This window comes from Corvus cornix, chromosome 7 (assembly GCF_000738735.6).
Source record: "Corvus cornix cornix isolate S_Up_H32 chromosome 7, ASM73873v5, whole genome shotgun sequence".
NCBI lineage: Eukaryota > Metazoa > Chordata > Aves > Passeriformes > Corvidae > Corvus > Corvus cornix.
The window spans coordinates 1,204,604-1,226,704 of NC_046337.1; the positions used below are offsets into that span (position 1 = coordinate 1,204,604).

The 22,101-nt window shown below is 51.5% G+C and overlaps 1 protein-coding gene across 1 annotated transcript in view; it reads right to left on the bottom strand.

The window, feature by feature from the left end:
* The window catches only part of FMNL2 (formin like 2), a 111,229-nt gene that overhangs the window by 34,556 nt on the left and 54,572 nt on the right, over nucleotides 1-22,101 (bottom strand). The window contains 4 exon segments of the mRNA XM_039554622.1: nucleotides 1,574-1,657; nucleotides 3,355-3,431; nucleotides 5,372-5,452; nucleotides 13,208-13,291. Coding sequence (XP_039410556.1) covers nucleotides 1,574-1,657; nucleotides 3,355-3,431; nucleotides 5,372-5,452; nucleotides 13,208-13,291 — 326 coding nt within the window.

Sequence of the window (22,101 nt, forward strand, 5' to 3'; positions counted from 1 at the left end):
AAGGCCACCACTGCCCCTTGTCCCCAGGTGCCACATCCGCAGGGCTTTGAATCCCTCAGGGACACATCCCAACAGGATCAAACAGCTTCTTCAACATAAAATAAATCCAACACTGGCTGCTGGCTGATGAATAGCCCTGCCTGGAAGGAAAGAGCGGGAATTCTGGGAGCTCTCTCCAGTGAATCCCCATAAACCAGCTGTGCAAGCACCGCTTCGGTTTCCTCCATCCCAGCTCAGCCCCACAAACCTCCCAGCACATTCAAATATCACCACAATCATCCCAGATCCCCTGATTTCTGACTCCTTGCCCGTTGTTCTGCTATTCCAAGCAGGAATTGCTTGCTCCCCTTCCAGCTCCCGAGGTTATTACTCATGTTCCCCATGTGAGAGGGGAAAAACCCAGCGAGTTCCTTGCGTACATTTGTATAAATTTAGGCAGAAAGGCTCTGTACAAACATTTCTTTTTGCTGTGCACCGTTTTTTCCAGTGGGTAACATTTTAAACCATAGGATTTTCCCTCATAAATTTTCCTGCAACCCCACCACAAATCTCTTTTCTGGGCAGTGCCAGACGTAAATCTGATGGCAGCCTTGCTAAAAATAAATTATCAGCTCTCCCCAGCTGGAGTTTCTACTCCAAAATTATCTTTAACCTTTGTCATTTTTATATAAAAGAATCTGCTACGATATCCTGAGCGAATGTGGATTCATTCCCCATCCCTGGAATTGTCCACAGCCAGGTTGGATGGGGTTTGGAGCAACCTGGGATAGTGGAAGGCTCCCTGTCCATGGCAGGGATGGGCTTTAAGGTCCCTCCCAACCCAAAGCAGTCTGGGATGATTCCATGACAATAAAACAAAGCCTCAGCTGAAGATCTCCACTGAAAGCTGATTTTCCCCACTGGTTTTTCAGAGCCCGTGTCATGATTTACGACCCAAACGTCTAAACCTGATCTCAACTTCCCAGATGTCAGAAAAAAACTCCATTTCCAGTCTTCCCAACTTCCAAAATGCCCCTGGAATTGCTCCTGAGTTGTGCTGCAGCACATCTGCTGCCCAGGACCCCAGGCCTGCCTGCCAGGAGCCTCGGGAGCAGCGCCTGGGGGGTGGGAATCCCTCTGAACACAGCGGGAACACAAAGCCTTGGGCTCAGACACCAATTCCAAACCTATTCTCAAGGAATCCTGCATCTTTCCACACATTTGTGGGATGGGTTTCCCACCCTTAAGATGCTCAGAGACCAAAGATAAAAAATGTGAAGAGAGATGAATAATCTCAAGGTTTAAATTCCGGCCTTTTTTTGCCTGCTGTGATGAAATAATTCCAGACTCACTTCAAGATTTCCTCTGCCCTCAGGCCCACAGAATCATGGAATTATTGAGGCTGGAAAAGACCAGCACCACCAAACCACGTGCCCAAATTCCACATCTACTCCTTTTTGAACAATTCCAGGGATTGTGACTCCACCACTGCCCCCTGGGCAGCCTCTTCAATGCTTCACCCCTTCTTAATGAAGGAATATTCCCTAATATCCATGTATTTACTGGCAGGGAATCCTGGGAATGTCTCACTTACGTGACTGCATACTGGGCAAAGGACAGGTATTCCACCAGGACATCCAGGCCTTTGTTCTCTTCATTCAGGAACTCCCTGACCCATCTGTGAGAGAAACACCAGACAGCAGAGCCTTAGAACTCCCTGGAATTCCCAGAAAAACCGGAGACAGAGCCACTGCAGCACTTTGGGTCTCACTCAGGGGGAAAAAAAGGCTTGTTCAAAATGATTTAGAGGACTTTAAAGATTCCTTTAGATGCCTTTCCAAATGTACTGAAATGAGGTTTTTTTGCAGCACTGTGAAGGTCAGTTCCTAACACAGGGGCCTGGCTCAGGTTTTCTCTCATCCTGATCTCCAGCAGGCTGTAAAAGCAGGAGAAGAATCTCTGATGGATATCCTGGATGTGCATTTAACAGTAATTTTACCTCCTTTTTTTTAAAAGGTGCTCACCTGCTACAGTGAATTCTGGCCCCTGGGTTTTGCAAAATAATTCTGAAAAATCGATTATCTTCCAAAGCTTTGAAAATGCCAAGAAAAATTTGAAACTCCATCCATTGAGGGGCAAAGCCAAGGGGAAAAGGAGCCTCAGCACAGCCTCAGCTCTCCTCTGAACCCCAATTGGGATAGCAAATCCCCTGGGAGTGGCTGGGTGCCACTGGAATGAGGGAATGCAGGGAGGGAAGTGGAGCTCCAGGCTCGTGGAGTGGGAATTCATCACCTCTGAGTTATTCTGATCTTCAAGATGGAAATTTTTGATTATTTCCCTGCTAAAACAACCAGCCTGACCTTTTATAAAATGTGTTTTGAAAGAAATCCTTCAGCCAGGGGCACCAAAGAAATGAACCCTGGTCCTGTCCCCTCTCTCATTGCCCCGGTGCAGCACCGAGGATCCTCCTGCTCATCCTGAATCCAACAGCATCCATGGATGCCTCAAGCCTCTGGTGGGGAATCCTTTGTGCTGGGAAAGGAGGGAAAACCTGGCAGGGCTGTGGGAGGAGATTTTGGGGTGGTGCAGCTGGAGGGAGGGATCCCATCACCACACTGGGAACTGCAATTCCTCCCACAGCTTAAAACACCTCCATTCCCTCAAAATCCCAGCAGAATCCCGAAAAATCGATGGAATTGAGCTGGAGACAGTGTGTGATCATGGAGAAAAACACTGGAAAAGCTCCCTGGCTGATGTCCCAGTGCTGGACCAGCTTCTGATCCCACAGGGAGGTGAAATTGGTGGGAATGTGGATGGGAAAGGGATGTCTGATAAAAAACTAAAGCTCTGGCAATTCTACTGCAGCAATTTGGGATGGATTTCCTGCTTGGTGGATAAATCCTGGTGATGTTATTCCCAGCCAGGCTCCACGAGCTGCCCCACGTTAAAGCTATGAAGCAGCAGGGGGGTGAGATATGAATTTATAGCTGCAGCATTATTTTTATTCTGGACACAGCCACACTCCCTGTGCTCTGACTGAGCAGGACCTGACTCCAACCTTCCCTCAGCCTTCAGAAAAACGTGGATGAATCCATGAGGAAAGGATTAAAGCTGAATTATCCTCCTGAGATGCCCAGCTCCCCTTAACTAAGCCCATCAGGCTTTAATTAGCAACCGAGTGGCATCACTTCTTGACATGCACAGAGGGGTTTTCCCAGAGACAGGCACCACTAGAACTACAAAATAAATTAATAAATAATTTTTTTAAAATCACTGAATAACAAAAGAAATTAATAAATTAATAATTTTTAAAAAAATAATTGGAAAAAAAAACCAAACCCAAACAACTGAACCAGAGGCATCAGAAATTCTTACCCGATGTGGTTTGTCCTCAAGGAAATTTCCAGTTCTCGGAGCACCTGAGTCGACTCCTGGACTCGTCTCCTGAATTTCTGCAATGGAATGAGCAGCAAAAATAACAATTAGGCTCTATTAAAAAATATCAACATCTCGCCCAGCACAGAGGGAATAAAGAAAACACGGAGGTAACTGAGAACTCCTCTAAATCCCCCAGGAATGCAGCAACAACAGCCCAGCAGTCAACAAAAAACACATGTGGAGAAATCCCTCCTGCTCCCAGGAATGTCCTGGAGCTTCCAGGACGATTAAGGAAGTTAAAAGCCTGGAGACAAATAAACATTTCTGTATCAACCAAGCTTTGGTTTAGCATCAAACTTTCTTTTGAGGATTGCAGAGCTCCTCTTCTTTAGGAAACGAGGTGACAGAGAGCCAACGGAGGCACCTCAATCCCATCTGGAGGAGGATTGGAGGATCCTCTTCTCCCTGCCCATGGAGAAGTGCTGAAACAGCTGGAGAAATCCCTCTGGAGCAGTTTTTTGGCATATTCTCATTCCTGAACAAGGCAGATGACAGCTGAATGGGTGAAGAAGGGTAAGGACAGGCTCAGGTGGGATATTGGGGAGGAATTCCTGCATGTCAGGGTGGCACGGGTTGGAGGCCAGGTGGAGCCATGCAGCAAAACCAGTGAGACCAGCTCAATCCCAGCAAGAATCCCGGTGGGATGAGCTCTGCCATCCCTGTGGAAATCTTCCTGTGTCAGCCAGGGCTGAGGAAAGGCTGCGGGTGATCCGGAATGACCCAACAACAGAGAGGAACTCAGTGCAGTTATTTTTAGGCCCTTTGGGTTTGTCATTTGTCACGGGACCCTTGGATAAGAAAGGCTCCAATGTGAGCCCACGGAGCGAAGCCAAACATGGAACAATCTCCAAAACCCTCCGGAGAAAAAACACAAAGACCCCGTTCACCGGGCTGGAAAAAATCCCTACAGGGAAACGTCAAGGTTTCCTAGGAAATGGTTTCCTACTCCTGGTTGGAGGCCCCAGTAAGAGCAGCTCTGTCCCAAGGCATCACTCTGCCCAAGGACACGGGGCGGGAGCACAGGGAGCGAGGGGCACCCTCCTCATGCCATGGAATCGCCGCGGCAGGATCCGTGTTTTCCACAGGGAACCGACCTGGGAGCACCGCAGGGCAGCACAAAGCAGGGATTGTGGGGATGAGGCAGGGCCAGCCCCTGGCAGCACCTGCTGGGCTCTGCTGCCTTTTTGGGGGGTTCTAGGGGCTCCTGGAGTTGTCACCATGGATGGAGCTGATCACCATGGATGGAGCTGGTCACCATGGATGGAGCTGATCCCTATGGATGGAGCTGATCACCATGGATGGGAGCTGTCACCATGGATGGGAGCTGGTCACCATGGATGGGAGCTGGTCACCATGGATGGGAGCTGCACCATGGATGGAGCTGATCCCCATGGATGGAGCTGATCCCTATGGATGGAGCTGATCACCATGGATGGAGCTGATCCCTATGGATAGGAACTGTCACCATGGATGGAGCTGATCACCATGGATGGAGCTGATCCCTATGGATGGAGATGATCACCATGGATGGTGCTGATCCCTATGGATGGAGCTGGTCACCATGGATGGTGCACTCAGGTGCACTGAGTCTCTGCCAGGCAAATTCCCAGAGAAAATGACTCAGAAGTTGGACACCCCTTCCCAGGGGTGAGCAAAGGGCCATCAGACAGTGGTTTAGCCAAAGCCAGGCCTAGAGCCCAGCTCAGGGACAATCTGTCCGATTATTTATTGAAGCCAAGGTTAGTAAAACAAGCTGTGCTCCATGTCACATGCTCCTCAGCTTCCCAACATCTGCTCTCCTTCCCAAGCTGGAAAACAGCAAAATCCCACTTTCTCTTTCCTTCTCCCGGAAACTTTTCTGGGCATTTGCACAAAGGCAGGAAGGAACCTGGACCCCGGGACCATCCTGGCTGAGGAATGAGGGACAGGCAGGAGGAAACAGGATGCTCCTCACCTTCCTGGTCACTGCTGGGTCCAGATATCCCTTCAACTTCTGGATGTAAGTGTGTGGAGGATTCTTCACTTGGAATCTTTCCTGGAAAAGAGACAGGAATGAACATCAGCCATTTTTCTGTTTACTTTATGCAGGAAACACGTGCACCACGTACATATTAAACCATGTTTATTTATAATACATTATATTCATAAAAATAAAGTACATTTAAATGGATCTCAGTATTTATATCAACAGTATAAAAATACACCTTAAACCTTCAGTGGGAATGCTGAGTTTTAGTTGCACATCCATCTGAAGTTCCAGGGTTTCTGCTCAGCAGGAGCATGGAGAGGAAGGAGAAGGGTCAGGGGAGTGGATGCATGTCCATGATGGATTGAAACCATCACCATAAAATCCAGGAGACCTTTTTAACCACTTGGAAAAATCCTTCCACTGTCCCAGGGTGCTCCAAGCCCTGTCCAACCTGGCCTTGGACACTGCCAGGGATCCAGGGGCATCCATGGAACAACCCATGCCAGGGCCTCCCCACCATCCCAGCCAGGAATTCCTTCCCAATATCCCATCCCTCCCTGCCCTCTGGCAGTGGGAAGCCATTCCTCAAGGTCCCAACACCTCATGCAGGGGGACACTCGATCTCCAATCCCCCCTCAGCCCCAGATCACAGATTTTGGTGACAAACACCAGCTCTGTCTTCTGAGAGCTCCCTGATTTTTCCCTGCTTTCCCAGTGGCCAGCTGGAAGTTTATCCCACCAAAGCTGCTGTGAAACACGAGCTGTTCCATGAGCAGTGTGCTGTGTCCAAACCTCCTCACAGCATTCCCAAAAGTTCTGATCCTATTTGTATCTTGGAAGAACTTTACGCTGTTCTGCCCCTTTCCCTGGAGGAAAGATCTCATCCCAGTCTCCTCCTGAAATTTCCCAGTTTATAACCGTTATCTGAAGCCTCCCTTTATTAGGTCAGGATGCAATTTTGGATTATCCCAAAGTTATTCCAGAATGAACAGGACACTGCTGCCCAGTTACCAGAACTGTCTGCACACCACAAGTTCTTCCTGTTATTATCTTGCTGCTTGCTGGAAAAAAAAAGTAATCCTTCATGGCCAGCAGGAAAAAATGAAGGAAAAACTCTTCCCTGAGCTCCACCAGCCCTGGTGGGAGCTCTGGAAGTCACAGAGCACTCATGGCTTTCCTCTTTTACAGCTGGATTCTTTTTCCATGCACCTCCACACAGCTCTGGAATTGGCATTTCCTTTTTTATCTCAAAACCAGCTCAGAAAATGCAAATTGCTTCACTGAGGGTTCTTCTCTGGTCAAAGTGACACCAGCAGGGCCTGTCCTGCTCCAGCACCACATCCACCATCACAGACAGATTCCTCCTGGCTCTCCCACATGGATTCTCAGAGCCAGGCTCACCTCAGGGGCTCCCAGTGGGCAGACGGAGATTTCCTGGAATCCCAGAGTGGTTTGGCTGGGAAGGCACCTCAAGGATCACCTAACTCCTCCCTCCTCCCACTGCCCCAGGGTGCTCCAAGCCCTGTCCAGCCCGGCCTTGGACACTGCCAGGGATGGGGCAGGAAGGGGGGCTCCTTCTGTGGTTGTGTCCCAGGGGTGGGAGAATGATCCCAGAGTGGTTTGGGTTGGAAGAGACCTTAAGGATCCTCCAACTCCAACCTCTGCCACGTCCTCCTGGCAGCAGTATCCCATCCCAACAATGCTCCATGGTCCCTCTCCCATTTATTCCCCCCTTTTTGGGGGTTCTCTCCTGCTGACAGAGCTGTGCTCAGTCCAATCCCCCAGAGAAGCTCTTCTGCTCTCATGGATTTATTTCTCTTCCCAACTGATCAACCCTCATCTGCTGAAGTGACGGGAGCTTTTCCCAACTGCCAGTTTCAATTGCCTGGAATCTTCAAAATGAAATGTTTAAAGAGACTCAAGGAGCACATTCAAGAGTCTGGGATGCAACTACTGGATGGTTTTGTTTGTTTTCTTCAAACCTGGCTGTAATTACGTATTTATGTCATAATCTCTGCAGCAACTTCATTTAAAAAGATGCTGCTTGTTCCTGTGGAGTGGAATTATTTGGGTTAAAAGATTTTCAAGATGTTATCCATGAACAGCAAACACCAGCAGTGCTCTTCCCTAAGGACTGACCCAGAACCACTTGTGGTAAACATCTCCTAGGCCTGGAAACATTTTTACAGCCCCTTCAAGTGCTTCTTTTTTGCTGGTTTGGAAAGCTACGAGGGATTAGCCTTTAAAATTGCCCTTTCCTGGCTATGATTCCTGTCTGGCTTTATCCAGCTCAGAGTGTTTTATATTTGAGGCTGATTAAGAAGCTGCAAGAGCCAGGGCTGGGGCTGTGCAGCAAGGCCTCTGGGTCACCCTGGATGTCTGCTCACAGCCACCCCCTTCCCAAAAATCTGACTGGGAGCTCCCAGGGGATGGGAAGGCACGCTGCTGGTTGCAGGCTGTGGACATTGGGATGTGGACATTGGCTGTGGACATGGTCCTCCTTGGGAGCATCCCAACACCCACACTTCCCAAGGCACTGCTCCGCCTTAGAAACCATAATTAAAGGGTTAAAAATCCCTGCTTTTTCCTGTCAGCTCCTCCCCTCCACTTCTGGCAATTCCCACCCACTCCTTGGCCAGCTCTGCTTCCAACCTCAGGATTTGACACCATCTGAACGAGGAGGTCGGGGATTTTTACCACACACATAAAAGGCCTAAAATCCGGATTGGAGCGGCCAAACTTTGCTCAGCAAATACTGAGGGGTGACATCACGGCTGGGACGAGGTGGCTTCCCTGGATTGAGCCATTCAGACACAACAAAGTTCCTAAATCCTGGTGAAACCTTTTTTATCTCCGCTACGTGACTCCCGTGAGCTCCAGCATTATCTGCAGCCTGAAAGGACACGGGCACGGAGCAGCAATGAGTCCACACTGCCTTTGTCAGCCACCTACAAAGCAAACGAGCTTAATTCCCAAGGATAAAGGCCCTTTTTTACTTGGAAAATCCCTCAGGAGTGGTGTTGTAAGCCAGGATGGAACAGCACAGGGAATGCAAGGGCAGCAGCGCCAGAGATGAGCTGGGCCCAGCACCTCCCTTTGGGGGAATAAACAGGGAGAATTCACTGGGATTCAGTTCAGAGAGGGATTTTGGACAAGGGATGGAGGGACAGGACACAGGGAATGGCTTCCCAGTGCCAGAGGGCAGGGCTGGATGGGATATTGGGAAGGAATTCCTGGCTGGGAGGGTAGGGAGAGCCTGGCACAGGTTATTCCATTAATGCCCCTGGATCCCTGGCAGTGCCCAAGGCCAGGCTGGAATAACCTGGGACAGTGGGAGGTGCCCCTGCCCATGGCAGGGGTGGCACTGGATGGGCTTTAAAGTCCTTTCCAACCTAACCCATTCCATGATTCCATAATTCAGGGGAAAAGCCTGGATGAGGAGCACAACACCGCTCCAGTGGCTCCTTCACCCACAATTTGCACTTTTTTTTCCGACGGATACAGGAGGAAAGGGAGGCTGGGGGGGCTTTGCTTCAGCGGCCGAGAGGAACTGCTGCACTTCTGCATTTCCTCTTCCACGTGATCCTACAAAGAACTCGGCACATCTCCTGATCACCCAACTCTGGAAAACGTATTCATTCCGGAACCAGGAAATTGTGGCTTTTCCAACAATCCTTGGCTCCCAAAAACATTCAGGGCATTTTTCTGCATTAGCCCATATGTTGTTCTCATTATTATCATTATCCTTGCTAAGCTGTTTCATTCTTGGGATTCACAGATGCCAGGGAAGCACCCGACTCAGGATCAGAATCCCACAGGAAGTGCTGGGAGTGCATAAAACTCATGGACTGGGATCAGTGGGGAAGGAGATGGGACAAGGAGATGGGGAGCAGTGTCTCCTCCCTCCCAAGGCACAAACACATCGTGAACACGGTGCAGGATTCCCAATCTCCCACAGCTCCGGAGGGTGGCTCGCTCCTGTCCCAGCAGCACTCCAGCCATTCCCGCCAGCAGGACAACGTGTCACTTTGTGAGTGTCCTTATGGAACGAGGTGACAGCAGCTGCTCATCCCTGCCCTAATGAGGAGGCAGAATGATCCACTCCCCCAGGATTAAGGTCCTGCCAAAGCAGGTCACCGTCAGCTCCCTGCTGCACCCAGCTGCTGCTCCCTCATGCCAGGGGTGCCGAGCCCTTCCCAATCCCAAATCACTGAGCATGGGACTCCTCGTGCCCTTATCTCCAACCTCTCCATCCCTCCTTGTCTGACCTCCCCTGCGCCTCCTCTCCCAGGGTGACTCAGTCACATGAATGAAGCCACGAGTGTCCCAAAGTCCAGCTTCTCCCGAGTTCAGTAAAACATGGGATTTTCCACCCTGTGTTTACCCCAAGAGGGCAGATTCCCTGGAATAAACCATGTTTTTTAAGCAAAGGCTCTCAAACCAGAGCTGTAAATGGCTTCTGCAGCACAGGCAAAGTGATGGAAAATCCTTGGCTGGATATTGGCAAAAACCCCTGCGTCTCTGTTGTGAAAGGGTCAAAGGCACCAAAAGGGCTCCCAGTCCCCTCAGCACAGTCCTGATGAGAAATCTGGGCTCCACTGAGGAATTTGGGACAAAAAAATGGCCCAGCACCTCCACAACATCCTGCTCCTCGCTCAGTCCCTTCTCCATCAGCCATCCATGGATCCCTCAGGCAGGGAAACCCCCTGGCAGCAAAGCTGAGGGGTGGCCCAGCACCCCACCCACCAAGGCCATCCCAAGAGCTCCACGTGGCCACCAGCCTCTGAAACACCAGGCACCTGCCTTCTCCTGGAGCTTCAGCAGGAAAGGGAGAGCTCTACAAACACCTCAGGAGGAGATTTTGGGTGCAAACCTCACAACTTTCCTGTGGGTCTCTTCATCCCTTACTCCCACACCTGCCGTGTGTCCCAAGGCGAGGCCACCATTTGCCATTAGAGGGCAATGAAGAACTTTGCAGGATGTCCCCAAGCCCTTCCCTCCACATCCATGTCCCTCTGCAGCACCTCCTGGCACCCAGCTGGACACAGGCCTCGAGGACACCAAAAGAGCCCTCAAGGATCCCATTTCCTGGATTTCCACACATCCTCATCGCTGCCTGGATCATTCCCAACACCAACCCCTCAGATGGCCACCATGACGTTTTTCACAGTGGCCAACAGATTTCCTGGCTTTCCTCTTTTCCTCCTTCTTGTACCTTATCCAGAGAGGTCAGAGCAAGCCCTGAGGACAACACTGAGATGATTGGGAAGGTTTATAGACAAAGGAAGAGAAAATTCCACATGGGATGAGACCTCCACAACCAGCCCAGCAGCCCTTACAGTGATTCAAACAATGCACATAATCCTATTCATGGCAGATTATTATTCATTATTATTATTATTATTAATTACTATTGTCATCATCATCATGAAACCGGTTCCCCACTTTTGTTAATCTCATTTTTTGCAAAAGGGAGAGTTCCCTTTGGGGGATTAACTCCTAATATTCTCCCAATACTCCACAGATAAATATCCAGGAACCGCTGCACAGACTGTTTAGAAAACACCATTTCTGGACACTTTTTCCTTTCAGATCTAAGATGAGAAGCAGCACAGGAGAGAAGGAGTTCATTTCCTCATTGATTTACAAGCAACACCAGGTGAAAATGGTGTAGTGGGTGAAACCAAGGGAAAACAGCAGTCAAAATCTGCATCCGTAATAAAAACATCCTGCACAACCCCTGCTCCTGGAAGGGCTCTCATCCCTGTAATTCCAGGGACAGATATAAATATTTCACACCCCATATGCTGCGTTTGGGGCTTTTAGTGGCACCTGCTCACACTGCTCTGATTGAGGGAGGACATCAGGGAGCTGTGACAGACCCCAGCCCCTGCTCCCTGCCCAGCGTGTCCCATGGGATGGCTGGACATGGGAAAGGTGGCACTTGGTCACCTCCTGCTCCTGTAACTGGCCCCACAGTGCTGGTTACATCAGCCCTGCGCTGCTTCCCTGCCTTTCCAGAGGATGGGAAGGGCCTCATCCCAGGGAAGGGACTCATCCCAGCCCGGGGGTGGACTCGGAGTTGTGCAAGGAGCTGTTAAGAGCCACGATTACTCCAGATTGCAAATTTCCTTCCCATCTGCTCATCCCTCCTATCCCACCCCAGAGCTCGGGAGTGAATCAGCAGCAGCTGCAAAGGGTGGATCAGCTCCGAGGTGGGAATTTGCACATCCAGGCTGGGATCAAACGGCTTCTGCCTGTCCCGCTGCCAACCGGGAATCCAGCACGGAGCTCAAACCTCTGCAGGACGCTCTGGGAACAACCGTGACACAAATCATGGATTAGGCTGGGAGGGACCCTAAAGCCCATCCCAGTTCCACCCCCTGCCATGGGCAGGGACACCTCCCACTGTCCCAGGCTGCTCCAAGCCCTGTCCAGCCTGGCGTTGGACACTTCCAGGGATGGGGAATTCACAATCCCTCGCAGCAGTTCCTGCAATTTTTGAGTGTCTCACTAAATGGAGTCTTTAAATAGCTCAAGCTTTGCATTCTCTGCACAGGAAACTCATGGGGAAAAAAGCAATTCTTTATTAAGCTTTACTTTAAGGTACCTGTGCAATAGATTTAAACTGCCAGAGGGCAGGATTAGATGGGATATTGGGAAGGAATTCTTCCCTGTGAGAGTGGGGAGGCCCTTGGATGGAATTCCCAGAGAAGCTGTGGTTGCCCCTGGATCCCTGGAAGTGTCCAAGGCCAGGCTGGATAAGGCTGGGAGCAATCTGGGACAGTGGAAGCGTCCCTGGGGTTGGCACTGGGTGGGCTTTAAGGTCCCTCCCAACCCAAACCAGTCTGGATTCCATGATTGGATCAGACACCCCCCCCCCCGTAACAGCTGAATAGGAAGTGTCCCATAAATGTCTTTATCCCAATGTCCCTGAGCTCCCAGCACGGCTGCACCTCCTGCCAAACTCTCACCCTGGTTCTGCTGAGTTTACATCCCAAGGGAACATCCCACTTTCCCAGTGCTGGATCAGTTATTTTCATTAGCCATTACTGCTGAAGTCCATGGCAGTCCCAGTTTTGCTGCTGGCTCCCAAATTCAAATCCCACCTTTGGCGCATTTCGTTTTCCCCCAAAACGCCTTTCCTGTTTATCCATCGCATCCTGTTAGTCGCTGCACAGCTCACGAGGAGATGCCTCAGCATCTGGCACTGCCTGATCCGAGGCTGCTCCCAGCCCCTGGGGGTGAACAGGAGTTCAGGCTGCAGCAGCAGCCGCCTGGCCCTGGAGGTGCCAGCTCCAGCCGTCACCACGGAGCGTGATGTGGGCAGCCAAACACTCCCTGGGTTGAGATCATTTGCTCAGGACACACAGGGCAAGACTCTGAGGTCAGGCCGAGCCTGTGCAGGGCAAAATCAGCAGCGTTCAGCAGCCAGAGGGAATCCAGGATGGAAACATCAGAGGGGAAAGGGATATCCCTCTGTGAGGTGGGAATTTCAACAGCCAGGCTGGGACCAAACAGCTTCTGCCTGTCCTACTGCCAACACAGCCTCCAGCACGGAGCTCACACCTCTCTGGGACACTTGGAGAAACATCTGTGACACAAATCATGGAATGACAGAATCCCAGATGGATCAGGTTGGCCGCAGGTATTACTGCAAGGCCTCTAGGAGTGGTCACCAACAACGGAGCAAAAGCCAAAGGAATGAGTGTTGGAAACTCCTGGGAACAGGCGCCTGCAAGGTCTTGCTCAGCCCAGGGACGCTGTGGATGGAGCAGCTGGAAAGAGGCACCTCCCAAAGGCTCTCCCGAGGCTCCTTACCTGGTCACAGATGAGCTCCCACTTCTTCTCGTTGTCGTACTGCCGCAGGAGCCGGGCTTTGTCGGGAGGCAGGTTCATGGCATTCTGTGGAGAGACAGGAATATTGTGAGGGATCAACCAGGGCCAAATCCAGCTGGGGCAAACCAAGGCAGCGTGGCTGCGGTTGTTGAATTGTTTCACGTGAATTCCTGATGCCAGGGTTGCTCAGGAACGTTCCCTCTCCCTGTTGGTTTTGGCCCCAAAAGCGCCGCTGAATAAATGAGGCACCCACGGGCAGGGCTGGGCCACGCTGGGACATACGAGGTGAGACTGAGGGCCAGCCCTGAGCTCCAGGTTCTGGGCTTTTAGGAAAAGATTCCTCTCTGTGAGGGTGGGGAGGCCCTGGCACGGCTTCCCAGAGAAGCTGTGGCTGCCCCTGGATCCCTGGAAGCATCCAAGGCCAGGCTGGATAAGGCTTGGAGCCGCCTGGGATAGTGGAAGGTGTCCCTGCCCATGGAATGAGATGAGCTTTATAAGGCTCCTTCCAACCCAAACTACTTTGGGATTCTGTGACCAGCCACCTCCATCCAGTGAAGAGGACAGGATTCCCTGAGCTGCCACAGCACAGGAGCCACTCGGTGCCCCAGACAGGTCCTGTTCCCTTCCCCTGAGGGAACATTCCAAAGGGAAACACCCCGCACTGTGGGCTGGGGCTGCAGGACAGTCCTCTCCCAACAGCATCGTGAAAGGCCACTTCATTTTAACTCCAACAGCTAGCCAGGTTGGAAACGCCACCACATGCCACCTTATCTGGATGACACAGATCCCGGAGTCAGGATTGCTGCTGCCCAACCCCCCGAGATAACAATCCCAGCCTGTGAGTGACAGGAGTCAGGAGGAAGGGGAGAGGCAGCAATTATTTGATCCATATCGTTCCTGGCTCCTTTGATGTGAGATCCCCTTCCAGGACAGCTCTCTGGGAAGGGCTGTGCAGGCCACTGGCTCCCAAGGCAGCATTCCCAAGAGCCCTGTCCTGGAATGTGCAGCACACCTGTTGTGCTTGTGCTCCTGGAGAACCCAGAACACTGGATGGAACCCAGGAACACCTGGAGAGCTCTGCAAACATCATGCCTGGAGAGGATCCCCATCAGCCCAGTCGAGCACAGCAAGGCCAAGTGGTGGGTGGAAAATCTGTTGAGCACCTCTTGGGCTCCAGCAGCTCCTGGACTCCAGCTGGAATTCCCAGACTGGCCCCAGTTAACCCAGTTAACCACAGGCCTCTGGCAGTCCATGCCCGGTGGGGAAGAGCCGGCCAGTCCCAGCGGCACCGGACACAACAATAAATCAGAATGAGTAAATCGGAGTTTCGGACTCAAATCCCACTCCAGGAGCAGCTTCCCAAGGCTTCAATGGGCAGCCTCCAGCTTTATTCCAGCAGGCTGTCCTGGGGATCCCTGGAACCATCCCAGACCCACACTCTGCCCAGACCTCCTCCATTTCCTCGCACAAACCCCATCCCAGGGAAGGGAAGAGGAGGGATGCGGACAGGGAGCACCTGTTGGGATCAGCCATCCAGGACACCTCACTGGCACCTGGAAAATGGGAATTTAAGGAAGTTCCTGGCAGGATCCCAGGTGCCAAGGGTGAGTCAGTGCCAGGGGATGATGTAGGTAGTGCTGACCGCACTGATGGGCACCAGGACAACCAGGAGCGCCTTGGGAATGAGGGACAGCTGAGGATTTGCTCCTCTGCCCTCCCTCCATCCCAGCCCAGGAGTGTCCCCGCTCCTGGGGATCCCCTCCACGCCTCCTGCTCCCATGGCTGCTCTGCCCAGAGCTTGTTTTCCATCAGATAACAATGACTCTTTCCTCTGCTCATCTCTGCTGTCATGCTGGCAGTATTTATAGGCTCTGATCATATCTGTGCTCGCTTCTCCTCTCAGTCTCTCACCAGGCACCTTATCAGCTCTGTTATCATTTCATGCACTTCTTGGTATTTTTCCTGAGGGTTCTTCCAGCACCATTCCTTACTCCTGAGCCATATTTCACAGCTCTCAGCTGGAGGAAAAGCTCCAGTGTTTACCTGCAATGCAGCCCTTGTCAAGCTCTGATCTCCTTAGAGCTAATCAGCTTACGCACCCCGGCTGGCACCGGGACAGGAAACCTGCCTGGAAACCTCGGCAGCACTCGGCCGTGGCAGGGGTTCAGCAGGGATGAGAGCTGGAACGGGGAAAACAAGAGCCAGGCAGCAGGCTCCAGTGATCTCATTCCCAAATGAAGCCATCTGAGCTCACTCTGCTACGGGAAGTGCTTTGCTTTGCTCCTCACAACCACTTTGTGTCCCTCAACAGCTCACTCCAGACATTCCTGCCCTCTCCCACAGGGAAAACCCTCTCTGGACACAGTGTGCAGCCAGGCTCAGCTCCCTGTGTGGAAGCTGAGGGTGAACTGCACCTGCTCGCTTCCCAGAAAGAGATTTAAAGCATGACCATGGTATGGACAGGACCAGGGCTCACCCCAGAGTCCCTCCAGTCCTTGGCTTGATCTCTGCTGGAGGGAACTGGGAAGGAAAGAACCACCTTGGTTACCTGCACAGCCTAAGGGAGGTTCAGATCTGTCAGAGTGTCCGAAGGGGGGACCAGGAAGGGTCTGGAAGGGACAGATGAGCATTTGAGGTCTGGGGTGGGGGGGGTTCTTCCTTATTTCATTGAGTTTCCCTGGATCTGGGGGGGGGTTTATCCCTTTTTTCCTTCAGCTTCCCTGGAGGGGCCACACGAGGAGCAGCTGAGGGCACTTGGTTTGCTGGAGAAGAGGAGACTGAGGGGAGACTCATCCCACTCTGGAGCCTCATCCCAAGGGACAGCTCCGATCTCTGCTCTCTGTGATCAGGGACGGAACCCGAGGAACGGCCAGAGCTGTGCCACGGAATTTTAGGTTGGATCTCAGGGAAAGGTTCTTCCCCCAGAGGGTGCTGGGGAATGATCACATTCCCAAGACTGCCAGAGCTCCAGGAGCATTGGGACACCGCTCCCAGGGATGCCCAGGGTGTGATTACTGGGGGTCTGTGCAGGGCCAGGGGCTGGATCCATGATCCTTCCCACTCAGGATATTCCAGGATTCTACACCATACCTTTGCTGAAACCTGGACTAAGGATTTCCTTACTCTCAACAGACATTCCCTGCTGGAAAATCGCTTCCTAATCCATGATATTTTTACTCACATGGGAAGCAATAGATTTTTTTTAACATCTCTGCATGGCACTACCCCAAGTGGCTCCTGATATCCAAGTGCACTGCTCTCAAGTCCATAACTCCAGCCATAGCAGCAGGATCTGAGGCAGCAGCTACTGAACTGGCTCCGGGAGCTTTGCTGCAGTCACACCCAACCAGACACATTCAGTGTCTGGATTTCTTATTCCCTGTGGATCCCTGGAATGACTCACCAACATCTCCTGGCCACTTCCAGCTCTTACAACCGTGGGCTTCACACATCCCAGTGTTCTCTAGTTAATGGCAGGTCTACCTCCTGTGGTTTCCCTTCCCATCTTTTCCCAATGAGAGCTCTGAAGGCTTCTGACAGCAGAACTACTCCCTCCCTAAAACAATCCAAACTCCTGCTGCGGCCAGCAGGGATGGCCCCACTCTCTCCTCTCCTGCCTGTGTCCCCAGTGTCACCACCCACTTGTGCAGCTGGGACCCTTTGCCAGCAGAGCAGATTTCCATCAGCTCAGGAAGAGCTACACCTTTAACCGAATCCCCAGCCTGCATTAGGATCCCATAAAACCCATTCCTGAGAGCGGGAACTGCAGCTGAAGCAGCTTGATCTCGTGCCCCACAGCTCTGCATCCTCACTCCCACTTCCATCCTCATCCCTATCCCTGGCTCCTGGCTCCAGGGATGGCTCCTACCAAACACAATCCAGATTAAAAAGAACCATTTTTGGCCGAACTGTTCTGCCCCCCTGGCCGAGCAGCCGAGCCCAGGTGAGCTCCGCAGCTTCGCTCTGCTCCTTCCTCCCACAGCCCCAGGAAATCAGTCCCACCTTCCTCACTTGCAACTTTCCACTACCTCACGGTGCTTCCAGGCCTGGGGAGGGAGCAAAGCCAAGCTCCGGCACGTTATCCTGCCTGGAGAGGCCGTAGGAAACCGGAGCCCTCGGCTTCCGACTCCTCAGCAACACCTCCCAACACAAACCTGGAGTGACTGCAGCTGGATCCTGCACAGCCTCCTGCTGTCTGCAAGGGCTCCTGTCCAACCCCATCCCGGCTCCAAGAACACGGGACTTCGCTTTCCCCCCCAAATTCCAAAGTTATTCATGTCTGCTGCTACGTGCCAAACCATCTAGGTAAGGTTTCCATTCCGTTTGCTCTGGGTTGGCAGGATAAAGCTGGGCCTTAAATTAATCACAGTAGCAGATGGAAAACTGGGGGGAATACAAGCAGACCTCCAAAATATTAAATTGCTTAAGAGTTAAAAATAAAACCAGAGTGCAACAAGGAAATTTATGTCTTTTTAACCTATGAAATAAAGCCCAGCTCCGTCCAAACTGGCGGAGCCTCCAATTCCAGGTTTTGATGCTAAAAATCTCATTTTGTGGACTGATCTGCGGGATTTGGGCACCACCACCACAGCTTGGCTTCACCCCTGGTCTCAAACATGTCCCTTGGGGTTGTCCTGCTGTCCTCTTCCATGGAAAAGGGGCATTGACAGAGCTGCTGGTGGCCACGTGGGGTGGGGGCAAAACGCTCCTGCAGCCAGCATCATCCAGGGAAAATGCTAAAATACATCCCATGTAAAATACATCCCAGAGCAGGATAAAGCACCCAGCTGCAAAGGGAAGGACCAGCAGATGCCTCCAGGTGCCACCTGCAGCCCAGGTCACACCAGCACCAGCTCCAGTGCCAGTGGTGGAATGACTGAGCTGTGCTTTTTCCAACTTATTCCTTGTTTTCCTGAGGATTAAAAGGCTCAGCGTTTTGGAAAACCAGTGTAGCAGCAACTCAACTGACTCAAAAGCATGAGCATTGCTAATTAATAGCATTGCTAATTAATAACATCAGGCTGCTGCTCTTATTGATCTTATCACCTTCAAGTCCACAGCCCTTTTATTAATGAATCCTGGCATTGATGTGCTGGGAATGAACAGAGTCCTCCTGATCCATTCGTTCCCATGAACTGCCCTGGATGCATCAGTACAAGCTCATGAAGCCCTGAAATGTGGGATGTCCTCACCATCCAATGGATGGGGGTGGAAAAAGGCAGGAAAGCAGAGCCTGGCAAGGGAAGGTGAGTCTGACACCACTGCCAATGCCAGCATTGGAGCAAGGGACATTAAAAGCCATCCCAGCAAAGAGTTAAACTTCCCACTTCCATAGAGGCACTGGTAACCTTGCAAGGAATAAAGGTATCCCAGGAAAACCTTATCTGCAAGGACATACACCCTGATGTGGCAGGTGAGGGTGAAGGCAATTCCCACTCCTCCTCCAGGAGACACCGCACAGGAACTCACATTCCTGAGAATTAATTCCCAACTGGCTTTCTCCTCCTGTCCTCCCTCTGACTGGGATTATTCCCACCTTGCACTTCTCCCAGAGAGATGGAAAAACAAACCTGGATCATTTCTGGCTTCACAACAGCACTGAGGAAAAAGATCAGGGCTTTCAAACACTTCAAATAAGTCTTGGTCCTCGTGACTCAGATTTACACACCCACACCAAAGCTCTGCTCTTACTCCAGGCTTCAAGGACTCCCTATCCTCACCTGGAACTTCCCAATCTGAGCTTATTCTCCAGCTCATTTGTTAAACTTCCCAATTCCTCAGGTTCAGCACAGCATTTTGCCTCCAGCTCTCCAGGGTTTATCTCTCTCCACCATGACGAGCTGCAATCGTGATTTTTCCTGCATTTCAGTCAGGGCTGTTGTAAGGCAGAGCCTGAAGTATTTTTAACTTTTATTAATATCCAGTGAGTTCTTACAAAGCAGACCCAAAACTGGTTCCTAAGTGAAGTCCATACCTCCCACCTCCACAACACAGAGACAGAGCAGCCCTTCCCTGGCTGGAGAGAGCCTGAGAACCAAATCCCAGGTCCTGAGTGGATCCAGGTTTCCTTCTTGGCACTGAGCTGCCCCGTGTCCTCCCAGAGTCCAGGATCCAAAAGCAACCAAATTCCAAAAACATTAAAAAGAGAACGAAAAGCAACATAAATCAGTTCAGATGCGTTCATGTGACACTGCCACCCTTGGCTGTCAGAGGTGTGATGAGGCTGGAAATGTTCCCTCACAATCTCTAAATTTAGCTGGTGTGAAAAGGAACCAGTTTAGAACGAGGAGAGTGCCCAGGCAGGAGCAAACCCAGGGCTCTGTGCTCATCCTTTGAGTCTGGAGCAGGACAACTCCAACTTCCCAACAACCCTCCTCCTCTGCTGGGACAACCAAGGGGACAGTGGCTGCTTGATGGTGGCTTGGAGCCATCAAGAGTCACCAGTGAGACCTCACCCCACTCACTCAATCACCTCTGACTCGAGGTTTACTGAGGGTCTGGAACATCTGGGTACAGCATTAACGTGTGCATGTGGCACCTGGGGACAGGGGTTAGAGGTGGCCTTGGCAGTGGGGAGGGAATGGTTGGATCTGATGATCCTCGAGGGCTTTTCCAACCTTAATGATTCTGTGATTCTTCATCCCCAACACTTGCCAGGGGAAACACACATTGATCAGGTCACCCAACGCCACAGCGCAGGAGGGCCGTGGCAGCCAGGTCTCTTGAGCCTGGGGGAAAATCCCCAGAATCCCAGAATCATCCAGGGGGGAGGAGACCTTGAAGAGCATCGAGTCCATCAACCCAGCACCACTACAACCATCCCCAATCCACATCCCCAGGTGCCACGTCCAGACACCTCTCGAGCATTTCCAGAGACAGTCACTCCACCACATCCTTGGGCAACTCATTCCAGTGCCTGACCACTCTTCCAGGGAAAAAAAAATTCCAATATTTAATCTGGACCTCCCCTAGTGCAACTCAAGGTCATTTCCTCTCATCCCCTCACTGGGGACATGGCAGAAGAGCCCAACCCCACCTCACCCCACCCCCCTGTCCAGGAGTTGTAGAGACCAATGAGTTCCCCCTGTGCCTGCTCTTCTCCAGACAAAAATTCCAGAAGAAATCACAAAATTCCATAAGAAGCAGATCCTGGCCCCACACCCTCCCTCACTCGCCACGTCTGGAGAAGGTCCCTCACCCTGCCCTAACTGTGACCCTTTCTGCAGAACAAGTCTCTGTGTAGCTCCAGGAGGCGCCTACCAAAACAACCTCGGGATTTTTGTCCAGCATTAAAATTTAATTCCAGGGCCTGGCCTGTAAAACAGCCCTTAATATTCTCCTCGAATATTAAAATGCAACTTTTTGCAATTTTCTGTGCTACTTAACTCCCCAGCCCTGCTCTGGTGTGTTTATTTAGGAGAGCCAGAGGCAACTGAAGCGAGCTCCAAGTTCCCTGACTTTATGAGGAACCCAAGCTAGGCTAAAATTAAATGCACTTATTGTTCTAATCCTCCTTCTCCTCTCCTGTTTTTTTTTATTAAACTAGTCTTTGATCTAAAAATACCAATGCTCTGCCTGCAGCAGGCCTTCCTCCTCCTAAACATGCCCTGGATCCGTAGGGAAGAGCAGGAGAAGCTTCCACAGCACAGAGGGACCTGCTGAGGAGAGAGGACACGGCGTGTGGAGCTCATCCTTGGGAAATGATTGGAAAAAAATCCAAGTGGAACTCTTGACTTCTGGATCTGTGATTCCCCACGTGCACCTCGGTGGGCCTGAGGTTATCCAGGAACACCCACTTCATACATGGAAGGGGAAAGCTGGGATGTAGAAAATCGTGGCGGGAACGTGCGGTTCCTCAGCTGATAAGGAAGGACTAAACCATCCAGGAATCCAGTGGCAGGGAAGGGGGAATATTCCTTGGGAGATCATCACCTTCTGGGTGTTTCTAACCAGCCTGGAATCCTGATGGAGCATGGCTTGGAGGCAGCCAGGGGGTCCCTGCCCCACATGGCCGTGGTGGACGATGTCCATGGGCAGGGCTGACACCCAGGTTCCTGCGTTTTCCACCACTGTGGTTTTCCATGACTTTTCCAAGCCCCTCGGTGTCCATCACCCCTCCCCACGTGTCACTTTGCTCCCTTTGATCAGCACTGCCATTTGCATATTCATCATAAATTAGCATTTCTCTTCCGAGCTCTTCCCAGCCACTGTGGGATCGCTCCTTCAGTCCTGGCTCAGTGATGGGATAGATTGCATATTAGGGACATTTCTTCATGGAAAGGGTGGCCAGGCATTGGAATGGGCTGCCCAGGGCAGTGGAATCCCCATTCCTGAAGGGATTCAAAGCCGTGTGGATGTGGCACTTGGGGACACGGGGCAGCGGTGGCCTTGGCAGTGCTGGGAAATGGTTGGATTGGAGATCTTGGAGAGCTTTTCCAACCTTCAGGATTCTCTGATTCTCTGATCCTAAACCCCTTCTCCTCACACAGCAAGTGGGGTCTCGCTGGGAGAGCCACGACGGCTCCGACCCCGCTGAGGGAACTTCATCCGGGAAACCTCTGGAAGGTTTTGGGGACCAAGAACTGCAGTGACCACGGAGCTGCTTGTTCCTCTCAAAAACCCAGGCTCGGCTTAAGGGCCTCACATTTTGGGAAAGCTGAAACCTCATTAATTCATCACTGAAAAAGAATTCCATGGTAGGAACGCTTCAAAGGCCAAGCCAGGCCTGACTCACTCCAAGCTCCAAGCTCATCCCGTGGCTTTATTAAATCACTCACTGCTGATAAGGCAAACCACAAAATACAAAATTACAGCCCTTTCAGTGAAATGTCAGAGAAAGTGACTTCCAAAGAACCAAAATGTGTATTCCAAAGGCT